Genomic DNA, 17010 nt, shown 5'->3' with positions numbered 1-17010 from the left:
CTGATGTCAATGGTTCAGAGACATCCAGCCCGGCCCACTTGCGTTGTATTCAAGTAGCAAGAGAGGTTTGCAGGTATGAGTAGACTTGTAGACTACGGTATCCTCAATCAAGCTGACATACGTATGAAGTGCACTCGTGTTACATGATTCCGATGCCATTGTGATATAGAGATATGCATTGAAAACCTAATTTCTGCAACTGCGGAAGAATCCCCTCTTGTCGAGGATGGACTGGAACCAATCCTCGCACAATGCACGACTCCTATCACAGACCCCGACCGCCTCGGTAATCCCCCCGTGACTCGTGATCCTTTCTATGATGATGATACAACCGGCTGCCGAACGTTTTCATCACGGCATTTGTGCAAGGTTGGACTTCATCGCTAGAGATGCACGGCCTGTGGATGAGGACGATGATCGCTGCGCGAATACTGAGGAGACGCTCTTGAAGACGTGAAACCATAGAGTCCTCTTGATTGACAGGCCTCATTGTGAGCTTTCTCCGGGTCGGCGGTGGCGACCTCGTGGCCAAGGACCGTCGCGAAGTAGGAATAACCAATTCTGGAGGAGGTGTTCCCCGGTAAGGTTTCGCATATACTCAAAGGAGGCTCTAGTCTTCGTGGCGGCAGTCGACACCAGGTTATAACGAGGGATTGGCACGAAAAATCACATGGAAACGGCCGCCATCGCCACCGCCACCACCAGTCGCGGCTTCTTGTAGGCCGAAAGAGCGAGCGAAGAGCGAGCGAAGTGCATTGGGAGCTTGGTCGAACAGTTCGAGAGACGCTGGGAGTGCGGTAACGAACCCTACGAGGTTTCATAGCAGTTCTTCACATGTCCAATCTTCGTACCTGAGCCAAGTTAGACAAGTATAGACCACTAAGAGCATGACGAAGAACCCACCATCCGTCAGGAAGATAACGTCGAATGACAAGGGGAATCTTCTTCTGGTTCAACTCTTTGATCGCAATTTGAAGAGGATCGGTCTCTCCCTCGAGGTCGACAAGGACAGGTGCGTTCATGCTGATTATGTCAGAAAGATCTTGTTCAGTAGCCAGCGGCTCAAGAAAATGGTATATACCTGATCTGCAACGCTCTTGTTCCTAGAACCCTCGCCCGCTCGTACTTTGACATGTATGGAGTGGTGGTTCGCTTATCGTCGGGGATTTTCTTGTCTGCGTCGCTGGAGGGTTTTTGAACCTGGTTGGGATCGCCGGAAACAACAACTCGATCATCATCGCCATCTTCGGCATTGCGGTTGGCCTCGATCGCATCCTCATCTACTTCGGCATCGGGGGCAAAATCTTGAACGTCTTCTTCGGGTTCGTAAAAGGTGTCATCCGGCTCATCGTTACCGTAGCTGTCAGACTATGTTAGCCATCTCTCCGGGAGTCATAGACAGACGCAGCAAAAGCGTGTGTCAATGGAGACGTACCCGCCCTCATCGCCGTAGTCAGACATGATCAAGACGTGACTTGGAGGGTATGTGAAGTTTTGTTGCAGAGGTGTCCGATTAGATCTTGACTCAAGGTCACAACCTGTTGTTTTAGATGTGTGTAGAAACGAGTGGATTGGAAGACAGTGCAGGCAATGTCTCAACACAGTCGTATGCGCGCAATGATATTGTCAACAACCAGTGAATTCAAAACTTTTCTGACTCCGCGACCGGTGAGTTCAAATTCCCCCAAGTCACAAATGCGGGAATCATAATCACGTGATTTTCTTTAGAACTCAAGAAAACTCTTGGCATCAAAATTCACGTGATCACCAATGGACGGAGTGTCTTTTAAAAAAAAAGTGGACAGATCTTGGCTAAACCTGGACGAATCAATCACCACCTCATGCAATCCCTATCCTCACAGTCCCCGGCGAACAAGAAAATTGTTCTGTCAGCGGAGACCTGGGCCAACCGCACATCCCGCAAGTCCGTAATCACTACAGTATGAAAATCTGCCGAAACGCCCAACCCCACTCACTGTCATTGGTTGTCCAAGAAATCACAGTTCAAGTTTGTCCCTTCTGCAGACAAATCTTCCCAGTTAACTGCGATTGAGACGCTTGTTCAGTGCTATTCCTCAGCCATTAGCGGCGTCGTTGGCCGCTGCCATGCCGAAACCCAGAGTGCAGGCAGCTTCGGACGACGAGGACGAGGACTTTGATCTCTGCGACGACTACGATCTTGCGGCAGCGGACTCTGACGACGATGACTTCGACACCCACCCACAAGCCTCCTCCACACCTGCAACGACACCCCTTTCCGGTAGCAGCTCTAGGCTGTCCCGACCCAAGAATCTGAAGTGTCCATACGAAAATTGTGAGAAGGCATTCAACCGCCAGGCTCGTCTCAAAGAACACATTCGATCTCACACAAATGAACGGCCCTTCAAGTGCTCCTACTTTCCCTGCACCAAATCCTTCCTCCGGGACAGCCACCTGAAGCACCATGTCAAAAGCCAACATCAGAAAATCCGTGACCACAAGTGTGATTACGAGGGTTGTGACAAAAGCTTCACCACCGCGACCCGCCTCCGCAGACACATTGATACTCATGAGGGGCAGAAGTTTCGGTGTGATTATGCAGACTGCGGTCAAGAGTTCCGGAAGCAAGGCACTTTAGATCGACACATCTTGTCTGTTCATCACAACATCAGACCCTTCCCTTGTCAGGAAGCTGATTCTGTCACTGGTCAACCTTGTGAAAAAGCATATGACACCGCCGAGAATCTACGTGCTCATCAAAGAGCTAAGCATGATCCTTCAAGGTTTTCATGCATCGAGTGCCAGGAGCACAATCAGGCCTTGTTGGCTAGCGGTGACTTGGACCCTAGCCACCAACAGGTTGCGGGATTCTCTACTTATGGAGAGTTCCAGGCACATCTCAAGATCGTGCATCCACCAACTTGTCCTCAATGTCCCACATCATTCACCACCAACAAGGAATTGACCCGCCATTTGGAACTTCTGCATGGTGTTCTTCCACCGGATGGACCAGTCATCAACCCTTCGTTCGTGTGCGACCATATTGGATGTGGTAAAGCATTCACCAAGAAAGGCAACCTCAATGTCCACATCAAGACAGTACATGAGAATCGCCGCGATTTTGTCTGTGGTGAGACAGAGATGACAATTTTGGACGAAGACGGCGATCAAGACGTCGTGGTTAAAGGCTGCGCACGTTCTTTTACAAGCAAAGCCAGTCTAGAAGAACACATCCGCACTGCTCATCTCGGTCTAGAGAGCAAGCGGAAGACCCGCGACAAGAAACGCAAGGCTACCAGCACCTCACTCGAAGGAGAAGTACCCAAGAAACGCAAGCCGCGCAAGGACAAGGGAGTGAAGAAAACATCCACCCTGGCTTCGCTTATTGGCGGACCTGCCAAGCAAGAGGACATTCTATACTATGGCACCTACGATCCGGAAGCTGGCGATCTGGACTTTGACGACAATTTCCAGGGCGATGGTCTCCTTTCTGGCTCAGTCACTATGTTGGGCAACCAGATTTATTACGGCGGCAACACCTACGAGTACCCTGCGGGTGAATATCCCAATTCGCCTCTACGTCTGTCCACCCTGGGTGTTGATACCACAGCTGCCACTGCATCTGCTGCTCCTGCTGCCACTCTGGATGAAGACATCTTCGAGTTTGAGCGTTCTGCACCTCCTACACCTTCCCGAATTGACGATGCATTGTTTGGTGCATTCGAGCAACATTGCTTGCGTGATGATGTTTAATGATTTGAGGTCACGACACACGACTTTCTCATCGTCCATCATCTTCCTTTCCCCTGCTTTCGTTTCTCCAAAAGTTACGATACCCAATCATACATCAGTCGATGATTTTCATGCGATGCGAAGCGATACTATTGGGCATCAAATCACCCTGCCTTTTCCCGAGTTTTGCGAATGGGTACAAAGAAACTTTGCACATATCCCTCGTTATCTTCACGAGGTTTAATGCCTTGGGGCGTGCTTATCGAGGGGAGATTGTTGTTTGTTACGGGGCGGCGTTTCTCACCAAAAAAAAAGTGAAAGTTTTCACGAGCTGCCATGAATTTTGCGAAGGCGTCTCGGTTGGATCTTGAGCATAAATTGGTCGGTGACATGGAAGTGGTGTTGATCGGCTGCTGGTTGCTGGTTGCTGGTTGCTGCATAGTTCAAATGGTCCGGCAAAAGTGCCAAAAGCGATTCCACCTTATTGTGGAACATGAGTTAATGAAGTGAAACGAAACATCACGAGTTCATAAAACCTGTCTAGCCTTCCTTTCCTCTGTTTTGGTAGAGATGTTGATCCGTCGTAGTCCATGACCGTCTTTGCTTCAGAGGCAGATGAGTCTGGTCCAAGATCCAGGATACCGGATGTGTGTCGAACTTATGTTTGTTGTATGTCTGATATTATTGCGACTGAAGGGTGTTCTCTTCACTGGTCCTTGTTCAAGGTCATATCAATGACCAATTTCCCACCGTTGCCTTTATGGTATTCATCCACCAGTGTGTTGAGATCTTCCAAGGCAAATGATTTGATTTGGGCGCGGACACCCGTATCTGCCGCCAATTGCATCATCTCTTTCATCTGCTTCCTCGTCCCGATCAAACTTCCAATGATCTTGATGTCACGGAAGATGAGATCGTTAGGATCCATTTGAAATCCAGAAGGGAAGCTGACGATACAACATGTTCCATGTCTGCGGAGAATCTTCATTGAATAGTCAAAGGCCTTTTGCGTCTCTGGGAGAACGATGACTGCATCCACGCCATTCTCAATGGCAAGAGACGCATCCTCATGAGGGAAGTAAGTCTCCAACAACTCAGCGGGATCTGTCGTACGGGCGTCTACCACAAAAACCCTTTCCTTTTCAGAAGTACTAAACCCATCACAGACGCGCCGGACAACCTTCATAGCACCATCGGACGCATCGGTCGCTATGATGGACGAAAAGCCCATCTTGACGGCAAATTGCACACCTAGATGACCAAGACCCCCGCCCGCCCCGATAATTGCAATCTTGTCACACGGTCGGCCCCTCTGTCGGCACTCGACCTGAATTCGTTGCAGGGCGGCGAAAATAGTCAAGCCAGCACACATGAGCGGCGCTGTCTCAAGTGCAGTCAAAGGCTCCGGGATGACTTGGACCTGGCGGGCATCGACACAGACGTAGTCTTGGAATCCACCATCGATCGAGATACCAAGTCGATGTGCTTTAGGACAAATGACACTATAGCCTTGGACATCATCGTCCTCGGAGTTCAGGCACTCTAGACAGTGTCCGCAAGGGTGATAGGAACGAACGGGAACACCAACTTTGGTGCCGACTTTGAGGGTCTGGAGGAGACTAGGTGGGACACCGGAGCCATGAGCCACAACTTCGCCAGTGAACTCGTGACAGCCGACTCGGGGGAGTGTTGCTGGTGGCATGACGCCTGTGGAGTAGACTGTGTCGGTGTGGCAGTAGGAGGCAGCGAGGACTCTTACCAATATGTCATCTTTGGGGATGTCTTTGGGTGTTGGTAAATCATCTTGGAACACGTAGGGTTCATTGAAGGCTGACAAGACTTGAGCCCTCATTTTGATGATGGGATTGTGACGCTTGTTTGAAGCAACCTTCGCTTTGAAGAATCTTTGTCTGCTAGTCTAGCGCCAGGTGATGGAGTTGCGAAAAATGACACAGCAGGGTACGAGTATGGGACGTACTTATCTTTAGATCTCGGTATATCGATGCCTACCTAGTACTTATATCCATACCTGTTGGAGGACAAGATGCTAACCTGGACAAAAAGTACTCCGTAAACTGTGCGGGGAAGATGGGAGCCTTTGAGGGGTAGGATACATTCGGACTTAAGAATCTTCACATCTTCACATCTCCATAAACATGAGCTCCATGACTAGAAGCCAGACATTGGATGGAAGGATGCCTTGACATAAGTAATTCACGGACTGATGAAATGTCATGTGGCGACCCTTTTCAGCCAACCACTCCTAGGTATTCACTGGGCCGGATACTGAACTCCCTCGACCACGTCATATAAAATCATGATGTAAGGAATAAGATCATGACGCGACCGTTCTTGAAAGATTCATAGAAAACATTGTTCTTCTAAGATGACACTAAACACAGTCTGTTCTCCATTGTCTAATTGATTAGGAACCAACACTCGAACCGTGATGCATACACGATATCCATACTCCTTTGCAATGTCCACAATTCTCGCCCATCAAAGCCACTCTCTCGGAGGACCACTCTCCAGAGCATCCTCTGTCATCATCAGAACCCAGAAACCTACAGTGACAAGATCATACGCAGAGCAGGTCGACCATTCGAGATCAACTGGTCCTCAATCTGGCAAGGAGAGTAGACCGCTATTGTGAGTCACCTGATGGTGGCGATCTAGATGGTCACCTAAGTCAAGCTAGGTAGCTAACCACATGCAGTCTTGCTGGGCTTGCTGCAATTGCGCTCATCCCGGGCTACTATATTTTCCACAGCAACAAACCAGCCGCTTCTGAACAGGCCGCAATCAAAGAGTCTAGAAGAAAAGGAAATCCAAGTCAAGAAATAAGAGACCCACGAGACAGTGAAGTGAAGACGATTGAGCAGAAGAAGCAGCGAGAGAGCTCTTAGTCGCTTCGGTGCATAGAATCGTCCGAGGAAGCTATATTCGGACCCAAAAAAATACGGAACTAGTATAGCATTCAAAAGTTACCGTCTTCTTTGTATGGATCATTTTCAGGATTGGAATAATGCTACATAATTGAAGCGAAAACCAGCTTGTTGAGGTGATAGTCAGTCGCATACTGGGTCAGTCGGGTAGCGCCTTCCGGATGACAATTAAACCGTCACTTCCTATTCAGAACGAGGCATATAAGGAAGGAAGGGAACAAGCAAACGGCAGGGAAGGTGCGATGGAATGTGAAAGATTCTTCATTTCACAATCCTTGCCAAGGTCGCTTCGGAAAATACACTACGGACTACGAAGGACTTATTATTATTTAGATAGATGAGTTCCCACCAGGCTGGCAATCCACATCAATCCAGACACGGACAGAACACCTTTGTGGAAACAGTGTATAATGCATCGGGGATCTACGCAAAGACATTTCTCGGCATCGACGCACCCGATATCCGACGTTGCTTGGAAATCGGGAGACAGATGCAATTCTCCATATCGATTGTGTGCGATGCCGAGAATCCAGGAACACTTTTTCTCTCGATGATAAATACCTTGGAGATCGACGAATTACGTGGCCAATGCTTGAGATCTCGTGGATCTCTCTCATCCTGCCGTGCCTGCTCAACTTTTGCGACCGTGCGCCCATATAACTTCAATATTCCGCATCCCAGGCTGAAGAAATGTGCCCTGTGCGTCAAACACATCTAACCCAAACAACCATCCTTCTGCCGAGAATGATCTCATTTACGGAGTACATCCACCTGAACCATCTCTTCGGGTTGTGTCAAACACGTGGTGAAAAGGTCCGTGGGATTTTCTCCCTTTCATCCCGAAGAAAGTCGAAAGTTATGCTTGCCTGCCGCCCGTCCGTTTAACTCAAGTAGGCAGCTCGCGTGGCATGACAAAAAGCACGGGCATTCCATGAATCGACGGACGGCTTCTTCCAGCTCGATGCAAGCCAGATTACACAAGTTTCAGAGAACTTACGAATGCCCAGAGCACGCGACTCGCTCTGCTCTGAACTATATCTATCCAGGTTTGAGACCCCAATGTCCCCGTAGTTTATGCTTCCCTTCTTCTAGCTTTCGTGTGAAGTTCACTTCTATCTCATCGTCAAAAAATGCATCGCCCAAAATCCTTCAGATTGTCTCTCACCAGTTTTGAGAAACTACGACATCGCAAGAAGACCACGGAGAAATCGAATGAAGAAGAGTCAGCTTGCAATAAACGCTGGTCCGATCTCTACCAAACCCACGCTACCGCTTGCAAACAGGCCAGCGAACAACCGCCTTCAGATAAAGAACTAAGTCCACCACCCCTGGTCGAAGTCCATCGCATCAGTCTAGTTGTCGACCTCTCAGATTGCGACCACCTCTCAGAATGCGACAGAGCTAGTAGCTCCTACTCATCTCACACCCAGAGACCACCGGCCTCTGAGCCACCAACCTCATCACCAATATGCTGTCAGATGTATCTTCTCAGAAACGACATTTCAAATTCTGATGATCTCTACTTTCTCCCTAGTCCCATCCAGATCTGCGACGCATGCGATCTGGCGGACATCAAGGAGAATCTCAAATATGCCGGGATTCACGAACATTCGGCCATTCACAATTGGCTTTGAATAAATACCCTTCAACAACCAAACATTGAGATTGGCTTCGATGTCCCATCTGAGGCAAGGCATCATCAGAGATTGACGATGGACCACTATTCTTGTACAACAAACCTTTTCAGCCTGTATATACGTTCTACGGCATATAATGATTATGACTGATGACAAAGATTCTTTAAAAAAAAGATTTTCTACCATAACATCTCCTGTTCTATATATGAACGTTATAAAATGATGTAAGAGTAAAAGGCATAACCATAATTGTCACTGTCGTAGCGATCTGCCAGTCCTGGTAATCTGGACAATTTTGACCTGGCGACCAGGGATTAATACATATGTAGGAGATGGTTGACTGATACTTAGGAACAATACATCAGATCAGATCAGATCAGAGCAGAGCAGAACAGAGTCAAGTAGACGATCGCAGAAGAGTGTATATAGTAAATATGTATCCATTAATTCATTTGTTCGTTCATTCATTCATTCAAATCCATAATCAGATGCGATCATGGCGCCTGGCTCTACTACCACGATGCAGCCAACACGGTATAGGAGTTATCGGCACCGTCCTCTCCTTCGCTATATAATTGGGACGCTTCCCTCACGTGGGCAGCTCATCTACTCTGCCATCCTCCTTGTCTCACTAAACGAGCGAGCAATTGCGGATATTTCTTTCTTGTCCATACCCCTTGGACATAGCATGCCTTACTCCTCACAATCATGCTGGAATTATATATGGGTGGCAGGCCAATGGCCGCACGATATTTCCATGACGGTCCTGATTTATAGAGTTAGAGCTTGGATGGCTCTTCGTGATCTCATTGAGGAGCAGAAACCGTGACGGGTATTGCTTGTGCCTGGTCTTGAAGCAATGAGTGTGCTCCAGTCCACTGAGAACGAGATCAGTTAACCCATAGAGGTCTTTCGATGTAATAAAAATGAAACCAAGACACCGAATTTCCTCAGCCGACACCTCCAGCACTGATCTGGCTGGGCGGTCCAAAATCGAATGGATCGGAAGCCTCGACTTCCTCCCATAAGACACCACCGTCGTAATCATTGGTACTGGGAAACCAGAGAAAGCGCAACAAGAGGGCGCGCAGTTCGTCCCATGACTCGAGCTTCAACCTTCTGAAGCCACGGTCAAGAGCTGCGACGAACCAAGCACGATCTCCTGTCGGACTGCCGATTGACGCTAGTGCTCCCATGATAGAGATCCACAGCATAAGTTCAGGCGCTTCAGCGAATTCGCGAGCTAATCTGGCATATCCAAGGATCGTTCTGATTCGTGTTGCGAGGGAATGAAATGGAGCGGCGGGAATTGGGAAGATGCAGAGAAAACTGTAGATGGTGGCGGCTAGATGGCAGAGGGTAAGAAGATGATCTTCATCATTGTCGTGGGTGTCAGGTGATTTTGAATTAGGTATTTTGGTCATGAGGTTGTGTTGGACATAATTTCGTTGATCCGCGATGACTATCAGTGATTGCGCTTCGGGGCGTACGGCTAGATAGTCATCCATGCCAAGAGTATATAGGCTGAGATGGTGGAGACATGTTAACAGTCTGTCTGAAGTGTCGGGACGGAGCGTTTTTAGAATGCGAAACCCGTGGCCCAGTTGACGGAGTGGGCGGTCAACTCGACGGAGCGCTGACAGCGACATAGCCATGTCGAAATTGAGACCAGCGACGAAATGCAGCGAGGGCCGCTCGAGCCGACGGGAAGCTACAATCAGATCATTACTGCAAATATTCGTTAGTGGGTAGTCGATGCCAACTCAAGCCATTTACTATCACTCACTAAGATATCTGTGACGCCAGTCCCGGCAATTCGAGCTTGTGAAGTCCACCACGGACAGAAATCATCCTGTTTAGGCCATGGCAATGTACTGGCATTGTCTCAATGCGACCGCCGTAAACATCAATCATTTTCAATGAACCGAGAGGGCCTTGAGCTGGACGGGTGAATTGGGATTGACTCGAGGAGCTGTCCGCGCCACTGTCCTGGCTCCGCAGGCAGTTGAATGCAAGATTGAAAACAGATTGAATATTAAGGTCACCACAGGCAACGCCGGGTTTGGGGTCTGACAACCTGGAATTGATAGCTTGGACACTTTCGGACTGGCAAACGGCGATTTTAAGCTCCTCTCGGTCGATAAGGAGGTGTTTGGTTACTTTGTTTCGGACCAAGGCAGCATACAAGCTGGCATGAAGGAGTCCAGGATCGGCAATAATGGTCTCGAACCACGTTGTTGCTATGTGACTTCTGCCGGAAGAGTCTGCTGGGAACATCTGATGAAGATCTTCGTACACTGGAGGTACGTCACCGAGTCAATATTGTTCATACAGGACATAGAGCGATCAAGCGAGCGGCAATGTAAAGCGACTGACCTTTAGCGAGAATCACATCGGTCCCGCGGTTCGCCAAAGGTGATTGACTTTGTAATGGGAGATGAACATAAGAAAAAGAGATGCTGAGAGGCCGGGGAATCTCAGGAACGGGTAACCCAGACCCTGGCTGTAAACGGGTTGGATCATGAGCCGAGAGAAACTCTTGACCAATCTCTAGGGTAGGGGTGTTTTGCGAGGGTTGAAGAGCGGTGGATGGTTTCCTCTGTGACGGCTCTCCTTGAAGATCGAGCTCACCGACAAAATCCAAAGGTCGGTTTGAGGGGGGTTGTACAGGCGTGGTGCTGATGGAAGTATGAACATCGCCCTGCCTCCATCGGATCCTCGAGGCATTGGCTTTGACTAAATTGCGAGATTCCGATTTTTCCTTTTGACTTTGGGGGTACCCGGTCACGAATTGGATCTTTTGAGGCCTAGGTGTTTCGCTGGTAAGTGAGGATCCAGGCTAAGAGGGGGACCAAGCAACCAAGTATCCAAGGAGACCATCGGGTCCTTACATATTTCAATGAAATCTATCAACACTGGGGTCGAGGTTGGATCCCAAGCACCAAAGTACTTTTGCGATCGAGGTCGATTTCTCGTTGGGAGATCGGCCGAGGCATGGTCCACGATACGGCTAGAGATAGCCGTGCCGTAAGGAAACCATGAGCCTCGTAGAGAGGGGCAATTATTGATATATCGACGACAACAATATCATCCAGAAGCGACGTCGAGGAGAATTCGAGATTATTCGTCAAGATTGTCAGTCGCCTTCTATGACGATGGCCGATCTGAGGAAGTTGCCAAAAGTGCTTGGCGAAGATGGCTTGACCGTCGCTTGTAATTCCTTGATTGGGCTAATATCGATTTCGAGATTCTTGGCGGTTTTGGTCCGTGTCAACGTGGAAGGTGCGCTGCATGACGGTGATATGAGGCAATAACGAGGGAATGTCGTTCGTGTCGTTCGTTCTTTCCTCATTCTTGTTGGAAATATATCGTCCATATCAATATTGACGACCCTATCAGACGTCGAGCTTCAATGCCCGCCAGAGGTCCATTGCATCGTAATTGCTGGTCTTGGGATGCCACAGAAACGTCTGCAAGATGCGAACCAGACTGTCAAAGGAGCTCACCTTCAACAGTTTCAAGGTCTGAGAAAGTTCTCGGATGTAGAAGGCTCGTTCAGGTAGTCCGGTGCATATGATAGCTCCCATGACCACAATCCAGAGATGAAGCTCCTTTCGTGTGCGACCAAGTTCCTCCAACCTGAGCGAACTGCTCATAATGGACTTCTGAAGTCGACTTCCTAGTCTCTCAAATAACCCAAAGATGGGAGGGAATGGGAAAATGACCAGAAAGCTGTAGGCGATGCAGGCCAGTCGACAAGGTTCATAATGTTGATCGTGCAACCACTCTCCGCGTTCAGCGATTTCGGTTTCGCTGTCCAGGCTCATCAGCTTGTGATGGACATAGTTTCGTTGATCGGTGAGCTCGGCAGGCAGTCTCGGAACCCATCTCCCTTCAACATAGTTTTCCACAACAATGGTAAAATCGCATGCGTCTCGGATGACTTCGCAGAGTTTTTGAACCGGTAACGGCGAAGAAGTACCCCATATTTCTCGGAAGGAGGATCCCAGTGGTCCCAACGCCTTTTCAGCCCATCTTCTCTCTTGCGAACTTACCGAGAGACGATCATTAACTATGAATGTCCGAGTATGAAAGATGCAAGGCAGACCTGGCCGTAAAAGGTAGCGGGTCGATTCGAATAAGTCCGCACTAAAGTGAGGAAACTGGTCAACAGAGCACGAGTGGTCTAAAGCATGGTATCGAACTTACAAGGAAATCACTTGAGCAATCCCAGGCGTGCGGATCTTATCGAGCCCGCCCAGGAGTTGAATCAGCTGATTCAAACCCTGGATATGTGCGAGGTTGACCGTCATCCTGCCGTAGATATGCAGAGATTGAAGCTCCTTCAGGAACGACTGCCGCGGAAGCCTGCCAGGCCTCAATGAAATAAAGTTGTCGCAATAGCCCAGAGCCACCACGGCCCAGACATTAGCCTCAGTGGCAGCAGTCACGGGAGACCTGAGCTGTTGACTGAGCATCTGAATGGCGCGAGTACCGAATTGAAGTTCCAAGACCGTAGGTGTCGTTTGATTGCTTGCAGTGCGGGCAAACATCATCCCCGCATACATCATGGCGTACAGTAAAGTGGTATTGTTGACAGCGAGATTGAGGATATTGCCAGCAAAGTGCGGACCGTACGAATCCGCTGAACGGTTGGTGACCATCTCCAGTAGACATGTTTTGGCTATCAATATCATGATTGTCAGTGGAGGTTCATTCCCAAATTCAAGTGATACTGTGGTGTAATTTACATTGGTGCATCTGTTCGGCCAGAACATGTTTCGGTAAATCAGAAGGGAGGGCTGAGAAAGGATCGCTCTGCCACTCGTCAAGGTAGATCAGAGGAGTAACCTCGTGGACTTGACCCTCGACCTCGTCTTTGATCTCGGGTTCGCCTTCGTCTTCGTCATCGATCTCTTGGATGCGGCCATGTTGCCCGGCAGTAGACCAGGTTGATCTTGTCCATTGTGAGGAAACTCTATCAATGGAGAAGCCGTGGTGAAACGAGCTGGATCCCAGAGATGCAGACGAGGCATCGACCTGGACATTGGGTGGTCGTCCACGGATCACCAAGTCGGCATGTTGAAATTCATCGTTGAAAATTGGGACCCTTTGACTGTGTCCCCCACGACTTGTCCTATTGTCAAATGAAGTCGTTGCTTTGGAATCTGGCAAAAGGTTTTGCATAACAGTGGTCGGCAACTTTATCTCATTATTGTTGCCTGCAACACAATTGATCCGCCAGCCGAACAGACAACACAACTGCTATGGAAAGTTTTCAGGACACCAATATGAAGGGCGGTCGAGATGTTGAATAGAGTCACATTAGGTTGTGATATGATGCTCATATTCCCCATTTACTAGGACGAGGCTGCCTCAAGTCCAAAAGAGAAGGTGTTCTAACCTAAATTGGACTAGCTTGAATCCCTTCGGAGGACTCCCCCTTTTTGGGTGAGTGCCTCTGTCTGGGATTACTTTTCTGAATGTACGGAGCAGCTCTTCTCTCGACTGCAATATACACTGGATCATCTATAAATGAGACGGGTACGATCTGAATTATCTGCTCCAACTTGATGCTTTTGGAAAGCTGGTACTCTATACAGGCAATGCCGCGCTCTCTGCCAAGCTTCCTTCCCACCAGGTCTTCATTACTTTGGATGCGCTTTCTGGCGCCATGTCGCCGCGGTCTCCATCGAGAATAGCGCTGTCACGACCCCCAAAAGCCTCGTAAAACTCGGCAAGCTTGGGGTAGTCATCCAATATCTCTCGATCGTACGCATCCTTGATCACGGTGTTGGTCCCTTTGGTCATGTCCACACCGTAATCTTCCTTGGTGAATTGCAGGAATTGGAAGAGCAGAATGTCTCCCAAATTGACCTGCCCCACGCCTCCCGTGCGCAGGAGTTGCATGTCACGATCGTTCCACCATTGCTCAATCGTCTGCAGTGATCTCTTGACCCATGTCATCATTTGCCTGGATGCTGCAGGATCCTTCAGTGCACCAGCTGCAGAGCCGAACGTGCGAACTGAGTTCCACCCCGTCAAACAATCATCTGCTAGGGCACAAATCTCGGCAATTCTTGCTCTCTCTATCGCACTTTCCCCCGTCATAGAGTATTCTGACTTTGGAAATCCTAATATGCCTTGGTCGCAGTGCTCGTCAATGTACTTGATTATGGCGACAGATTGACGAATATAGGTGTATCCCTTGTCCGAGTGTCCATCCGCGCCACCGTGATTTGGAATGGCCAGAATTGGGAGACTGCCGGCTGGTTTGGCGGGTAGATTTTCTTCCCTCAGCATGCCTTCAGTTGCTGGATCACAACAATCAATGATGCGAATCAGAGATTCTGGAATGTTTTTCTCTCGAAGGTAGATTGAGATGCGCCGTGGGTATGGCATCCAGGCATATGTATATAGTAGCCAAGGAATAGTCGACATGTTGTAGAGATGAATGCTTCGTTGAGGTACGTGGTTAACAAATTAACTGCTTGTTCAATTTTGCTTGAGCAACTGTCGTAAATGTAGGATGATGTTAATTCCACGCACGCCGAGTGTTCCTGGAGGCTGTATATATAGACGACAACTCTGATGATCTCGCCGACAATGGTGAACTGGTAAAATTTCCGAAAGGCTGAACTGAACGAAGGTGTTTCGGAGATTTTGTGGCGGTTGGCCAATCACACGCCACAGCCTTGTCAAAATCAAAGTCTCCCATTGGTCCGGTGACTTGGGTGGACGAATGTGTCCGACAATCTGGGATTCAGTAAATCTTGTCTTCGACCACGATCAACGGCCCACTTCGAGGTGCTGGCTCATCTTTTGTCATCTTCTGTTCAATCCATCTGCCAAGGCTGACACTCTTGACGTCAATGAAACGATAAAACAAATCAGCCGCCCACACACAGGCAGGGAGAACGATGAGGTAGCCCAAGACCCAAATGGTTCCCAGCTCGCCAGGTGTCAAACGTGACGGGGCAGGAATGTTACCCTGGGGGTAGCGCTGGACTGCTAGCGCTGTACGACGCTCTGGGTCGCGAATAACCATATTGTAAATCGAAGGTAAGATGCTGTATCCGAGGCTGCGGATTACGAAGCCATGGACTAGATACAGGGCAAACGAAATCTGTCCGAGATATTTGGAGACTGGGTTGGCTAGGAAGAAGCGGATGATTGGAGTGGAACCTGGAGCACTTGTGGCGGAGGCATAGGTGATTGGCCACACAGCGAGCACGGCGCCCAAGGCTCGCAGCGATTCCATGCGATGCTCCATGCCCATCAATGATGGCATATATGACAACAGCTGAGTGTATCCTGGGGTCTCATCCGCCCATAGAAGGGGCATTGACAAGATATAGAGGCCTCCAATGAAAGCCACCACGGAGATGATGTTTGAGACACAAAGATAGGGCCATATTTCCGGGGACCCCCATTGGAGCCTGTGGAAAATGGAGTCTTGGGTATCGAGAGAAGTAGGGAGTTGAAATTTAGGATCTGAGGACTTCTTGGCCAGGATGTCCATTTCGGCGATGAACAAACCTGCAAAAAAGAGGCCGTGGTTGGTGTGCTTTGTCAGCCAGCAGAACAAGACCAAGGCACCATGCAGAGACACGCGATACCGAGTCTTCAGCTGGCAGGTCGCCAATAAGACCACGAAGAGGGTCATGGAACAATAGAATTCGACAGGCATCGTCCACAGGTGAGTGTCGTAGTTACCATACTCAGGTAAGTTGCCAAAGTGAGTTGACGGATCCACCAAATTATGAACAGCGCCCAGAACATCCCAGAACTGAGCAGAAAAGCTGTCGAGATATTGAGGAGGGTTCTCAAAATATCGAATTTGTTGCTCGCCAAACCATCGATTCTCGTTGAAGACCTGGATACCCCTGTCAAAGATATGCGCCCTGATGGCCAGGAGATAGATGAAAAGGAGAGCAATGGGCGGCAAAAAGATTCGAATCGCTCTCCTAAAGACGGCCGAGGTGATGACCTTGTGAATTGACAGTCCTTGATGAATCATGTTCAGACATTTCACCGACAGGACATAACCACTCATGACGAAGAAGATGTAGACATGACTGGTACCGGCCCACAACAGGTAGAAAAATGGCCGGTGGAACAAGAACTGGGTGTTAACGGCTGCAGAGCCACCCTCGTTGCTATCGGTGACGGCAAAAGTCCAATGCATATGCAAGACCATGAGGCAGCAGATGCCTCTCAGGCCATCGAGGGCGGAGATTTTGGTATCTGAAGAAGCTTTGCGAGGCTTGTGGTTTATGTAATCGGCGACGAAGCTAGGAAGAAATCCGACCAGGACCCCCATCGTGGAGCTCTGGCGACGAAGCCAGGGGGGAGCCGCCAGCATCATACTTTGAAGAGTTGGAAGAGGCATCGCAGACGAAGAAACATAATCGCCATCATCTGTCATGTCGACCATGGGAATGATGATGGATCGAGGTTTGGACCCTAGAAGCCTTGATCCCATTTCTTGGGTCGAGGTGAGATTGGCAGCCATGGCACGCGTGGTTACTAAGTTTAGGTTAAGTAGTTGGCGCGCCTTGGGCCGAGGGCCTAATAGGGACGATGGCCTGATGAGTGGATATACGGTATGGATGGATGGTGGATGGATGGCGGATGGATGGCGGATGGATGCAATTGATGCGAACGAGGCTGACTACGCTCCTTCCACAGAACAGAACAAAAACTAGAAAGCCAGT

At 49.1% G+C, this 17010-nt stretch overlaps 8 protein-coding genes across 8 annotated transcripts; 3 read left to right on the top strand and 5 right to left on the bottom strand.

Moving 5' to 3' along the window:
* Positions 1-42: 42 nt before the first annotated feature.
* On the bottom strand, positions 43-1647 carry PV10_07271 (uncharacterized protein). The gene is made up of 4 exons (XM_016372154.1): positions 1436-1647; positions 1082-1360; positions 904-1023; positions 43-851 (listed from the first exon to the last, which is right to left on the bottom strand). The coding sequence occupies exons 1-4, from the start codon at positions 1459-1461 to the stop codon at positions 818-820; spliced, it is 459 nt and encodes a 152-aa protein (XP_016221486.1). The 5' UTR covers positions 1462-1647; the 3' UTR covers positions 43-817.
* Positions 1648-1876: 229 nt separating this feature from the next.
* On the top strand, positions 1877-4250 carry PV10_07270 (uncharacterized protein). Its single transcript, XM_016372153.1, has one exon. It carries the CDS (start codon positions 2107-2109, stop codon positions 3730-3732), a length of 1626 nt encoding a protein of 541 aa, XP_016221485.1. The 5' UTR covers positions 1877-2106; the 3' UTR covers positions 3733-4250.
* A 1940-nt stretch (positions 4251-6190) lies between these two features.
* PV10_07269 (uncharacterized protein) lies at positions 6191-6617 on the top strand (the record flags this gene model as incomplete). Its single annotated transcript, XM_016372152.1, has 2 exons — positions 6191-6360; positions 6428-6617. 2 exons carry the CDS (start codon positions 6191-6193, stop codon positions 6615-6617), a joined length of 360 nt encoding a protein of 119 aa, XP_016221484.1.
* A 1102-nt stretch (positions 6618-7719) lies between these two features.
* On the top strand, positions 7720-8450 carry PV10_07268 (uncharacterized protein). Its single transcript, XM_016372151.1, has one exon. It carries the CDS (start codon positions 7787-7789, stop codon positions 8288-8290), a length of 504 nt encoding a protein of 167 aa, XP_016221483.1. The 5' UTR covers positions 7720-7786; the 3' UTR covers positions 8291-8450.
* A 297-nt stretch (positions 8451-8747) lies between these two features.
* PV10_07267 (uncharacterized protein) lies at positions 8748-11681 on the bottom strand. The gene is made up of 4 exons (XM_016372150.1): positions 11185-11681; positions 10670-11100; positions 10080-10590; positions 8748-10021 (listed from the first exon to the last, which is right to left on the bottom strand). Coding segments are annotated over exons 1-4 (1722 nt in total). The 5' UTR covers positions 11187-11681; the 3' UTR covers positions 8748-9243.
* On the bottom strand, positions 11663-13480 carry PV10_07266 (uncharacterized protein; the record flags this gene model as incomplete). The annotated part of the gene is made up of 3 exons (XM_016372149.1): positions 11663-12442; positions 12503-12977; positions 13045-13480. 3 exons carry the CDS (start codon positions 13478-13480, stop codon positions 11689-11691), a joined length of 1665 nt encoding a protein of 554 aa, XP_016221481.1. The 3' UTR covers positions 11663-11688.
* A 408-nt stretch (positions 13481-13888) lies between these two features.
* On the bottom strand, positions 13889-14734 carry PV10_07265 (uncharacterized protein; the record flags this gene model as incomplete). The annotated part of the gene is made up of 1 exon (XM_016372148.1): positions 13889-14734. The coding sequence occupies one exon, from the start codon at positions 14732-14734 to the stop codon at positions 13889-13891; it is 846 nt and encodes a 281-aa protein (XP_016221480.1).
* Positions 14735-15056: 322 nt separating this feature from the next.
* PV10_07264 (uncharacterized protein) lies at positions 15057-16808 on the bottom strand (the record flags this gene model as incomplete). Its single annotated transcript, XM_016372147.1, has 1 exon — positions 15057-16808. The coding sequence occupies one exon, from the start codon at positions 16806-16808 to the stop codon at positions 15057-15059; it is 1752 nt and encodes a 583-aa protein (XP_016221479.1).
* Between the last annotated feature and the right edge of the window lie 202 nt (positions 16809-17010).

Source organism: Exophiala mesophila (assembly GCF_000836275.1).
Source record: "Exophiala mesophila strain CBS 40295 unplaced genomic scaffold supercont1.5, whole genome shotgun sequence".
NCBI classification, from domain to species: domain Eukaryota; kingdom Fungi; phylum Ascomycota; class Eurotiomycetes; order Chaetothyriales; family Herpotrichiellaceae; genus Exophiala; species Exophiala mesophila.
The sequence above is the reverse complement of the archived record's forward strand: the minus strand, read 5'-3'. Positions and strand labels throughout refer to the sequence as shown.

Bases quoted from the DNA above. Each gene is read 5' to 3' on its own strand.
- PV10_07267 (XM_016372150.1), bottom strand. The intron at 10,591-10,669 runs GTCAGTCGCTTT...ACGTACCTCCAG, and splicing joins CGATGTGATTCTCGCTAAAG to TGTACGAAGATCTTCATCAG. The intron at 10,022-10,079 runs GTGAGTGATAGT...GAATATTTGCAG, and splicing joins CTGGCGTCACAGATATCTTA to TAATGATCTGATTGTAGCTT.
- PV10_07271 (XM_016372154.1), bottom strand. From the start codon at position 1,461: ATGTCTGACTACGGCGATGAGGGCGG. The intron at 1,024-1,081 runs GTATATACCATT...TGACATAATCAG, and splicing joins ACAAGAGCGTTGCAGATCAG to CATGAACGCACCTGTCCTTG. The intron at 852-903 runs GTGGGTTCTTCG...AACTTGGCTCAG, and splicing joins CGTTATCTTCCTGACGGATG to GTACGAAGATTGGACATGTG.
- PV10_07270 (XM_016372153.1), top strand. From the start codon at position 2,107: ATGCCGAAACCCAGAGTGCAGGCAGCTTCGGACGACGAGGACGAGGAC.
- PV10_07268 (XM_016372151.1), top strand. From the start codon at position 7,787: ATGCATCGCCCAAAATCCTTCAGATTGTCTCTCACCAGTTTTGAGAAA.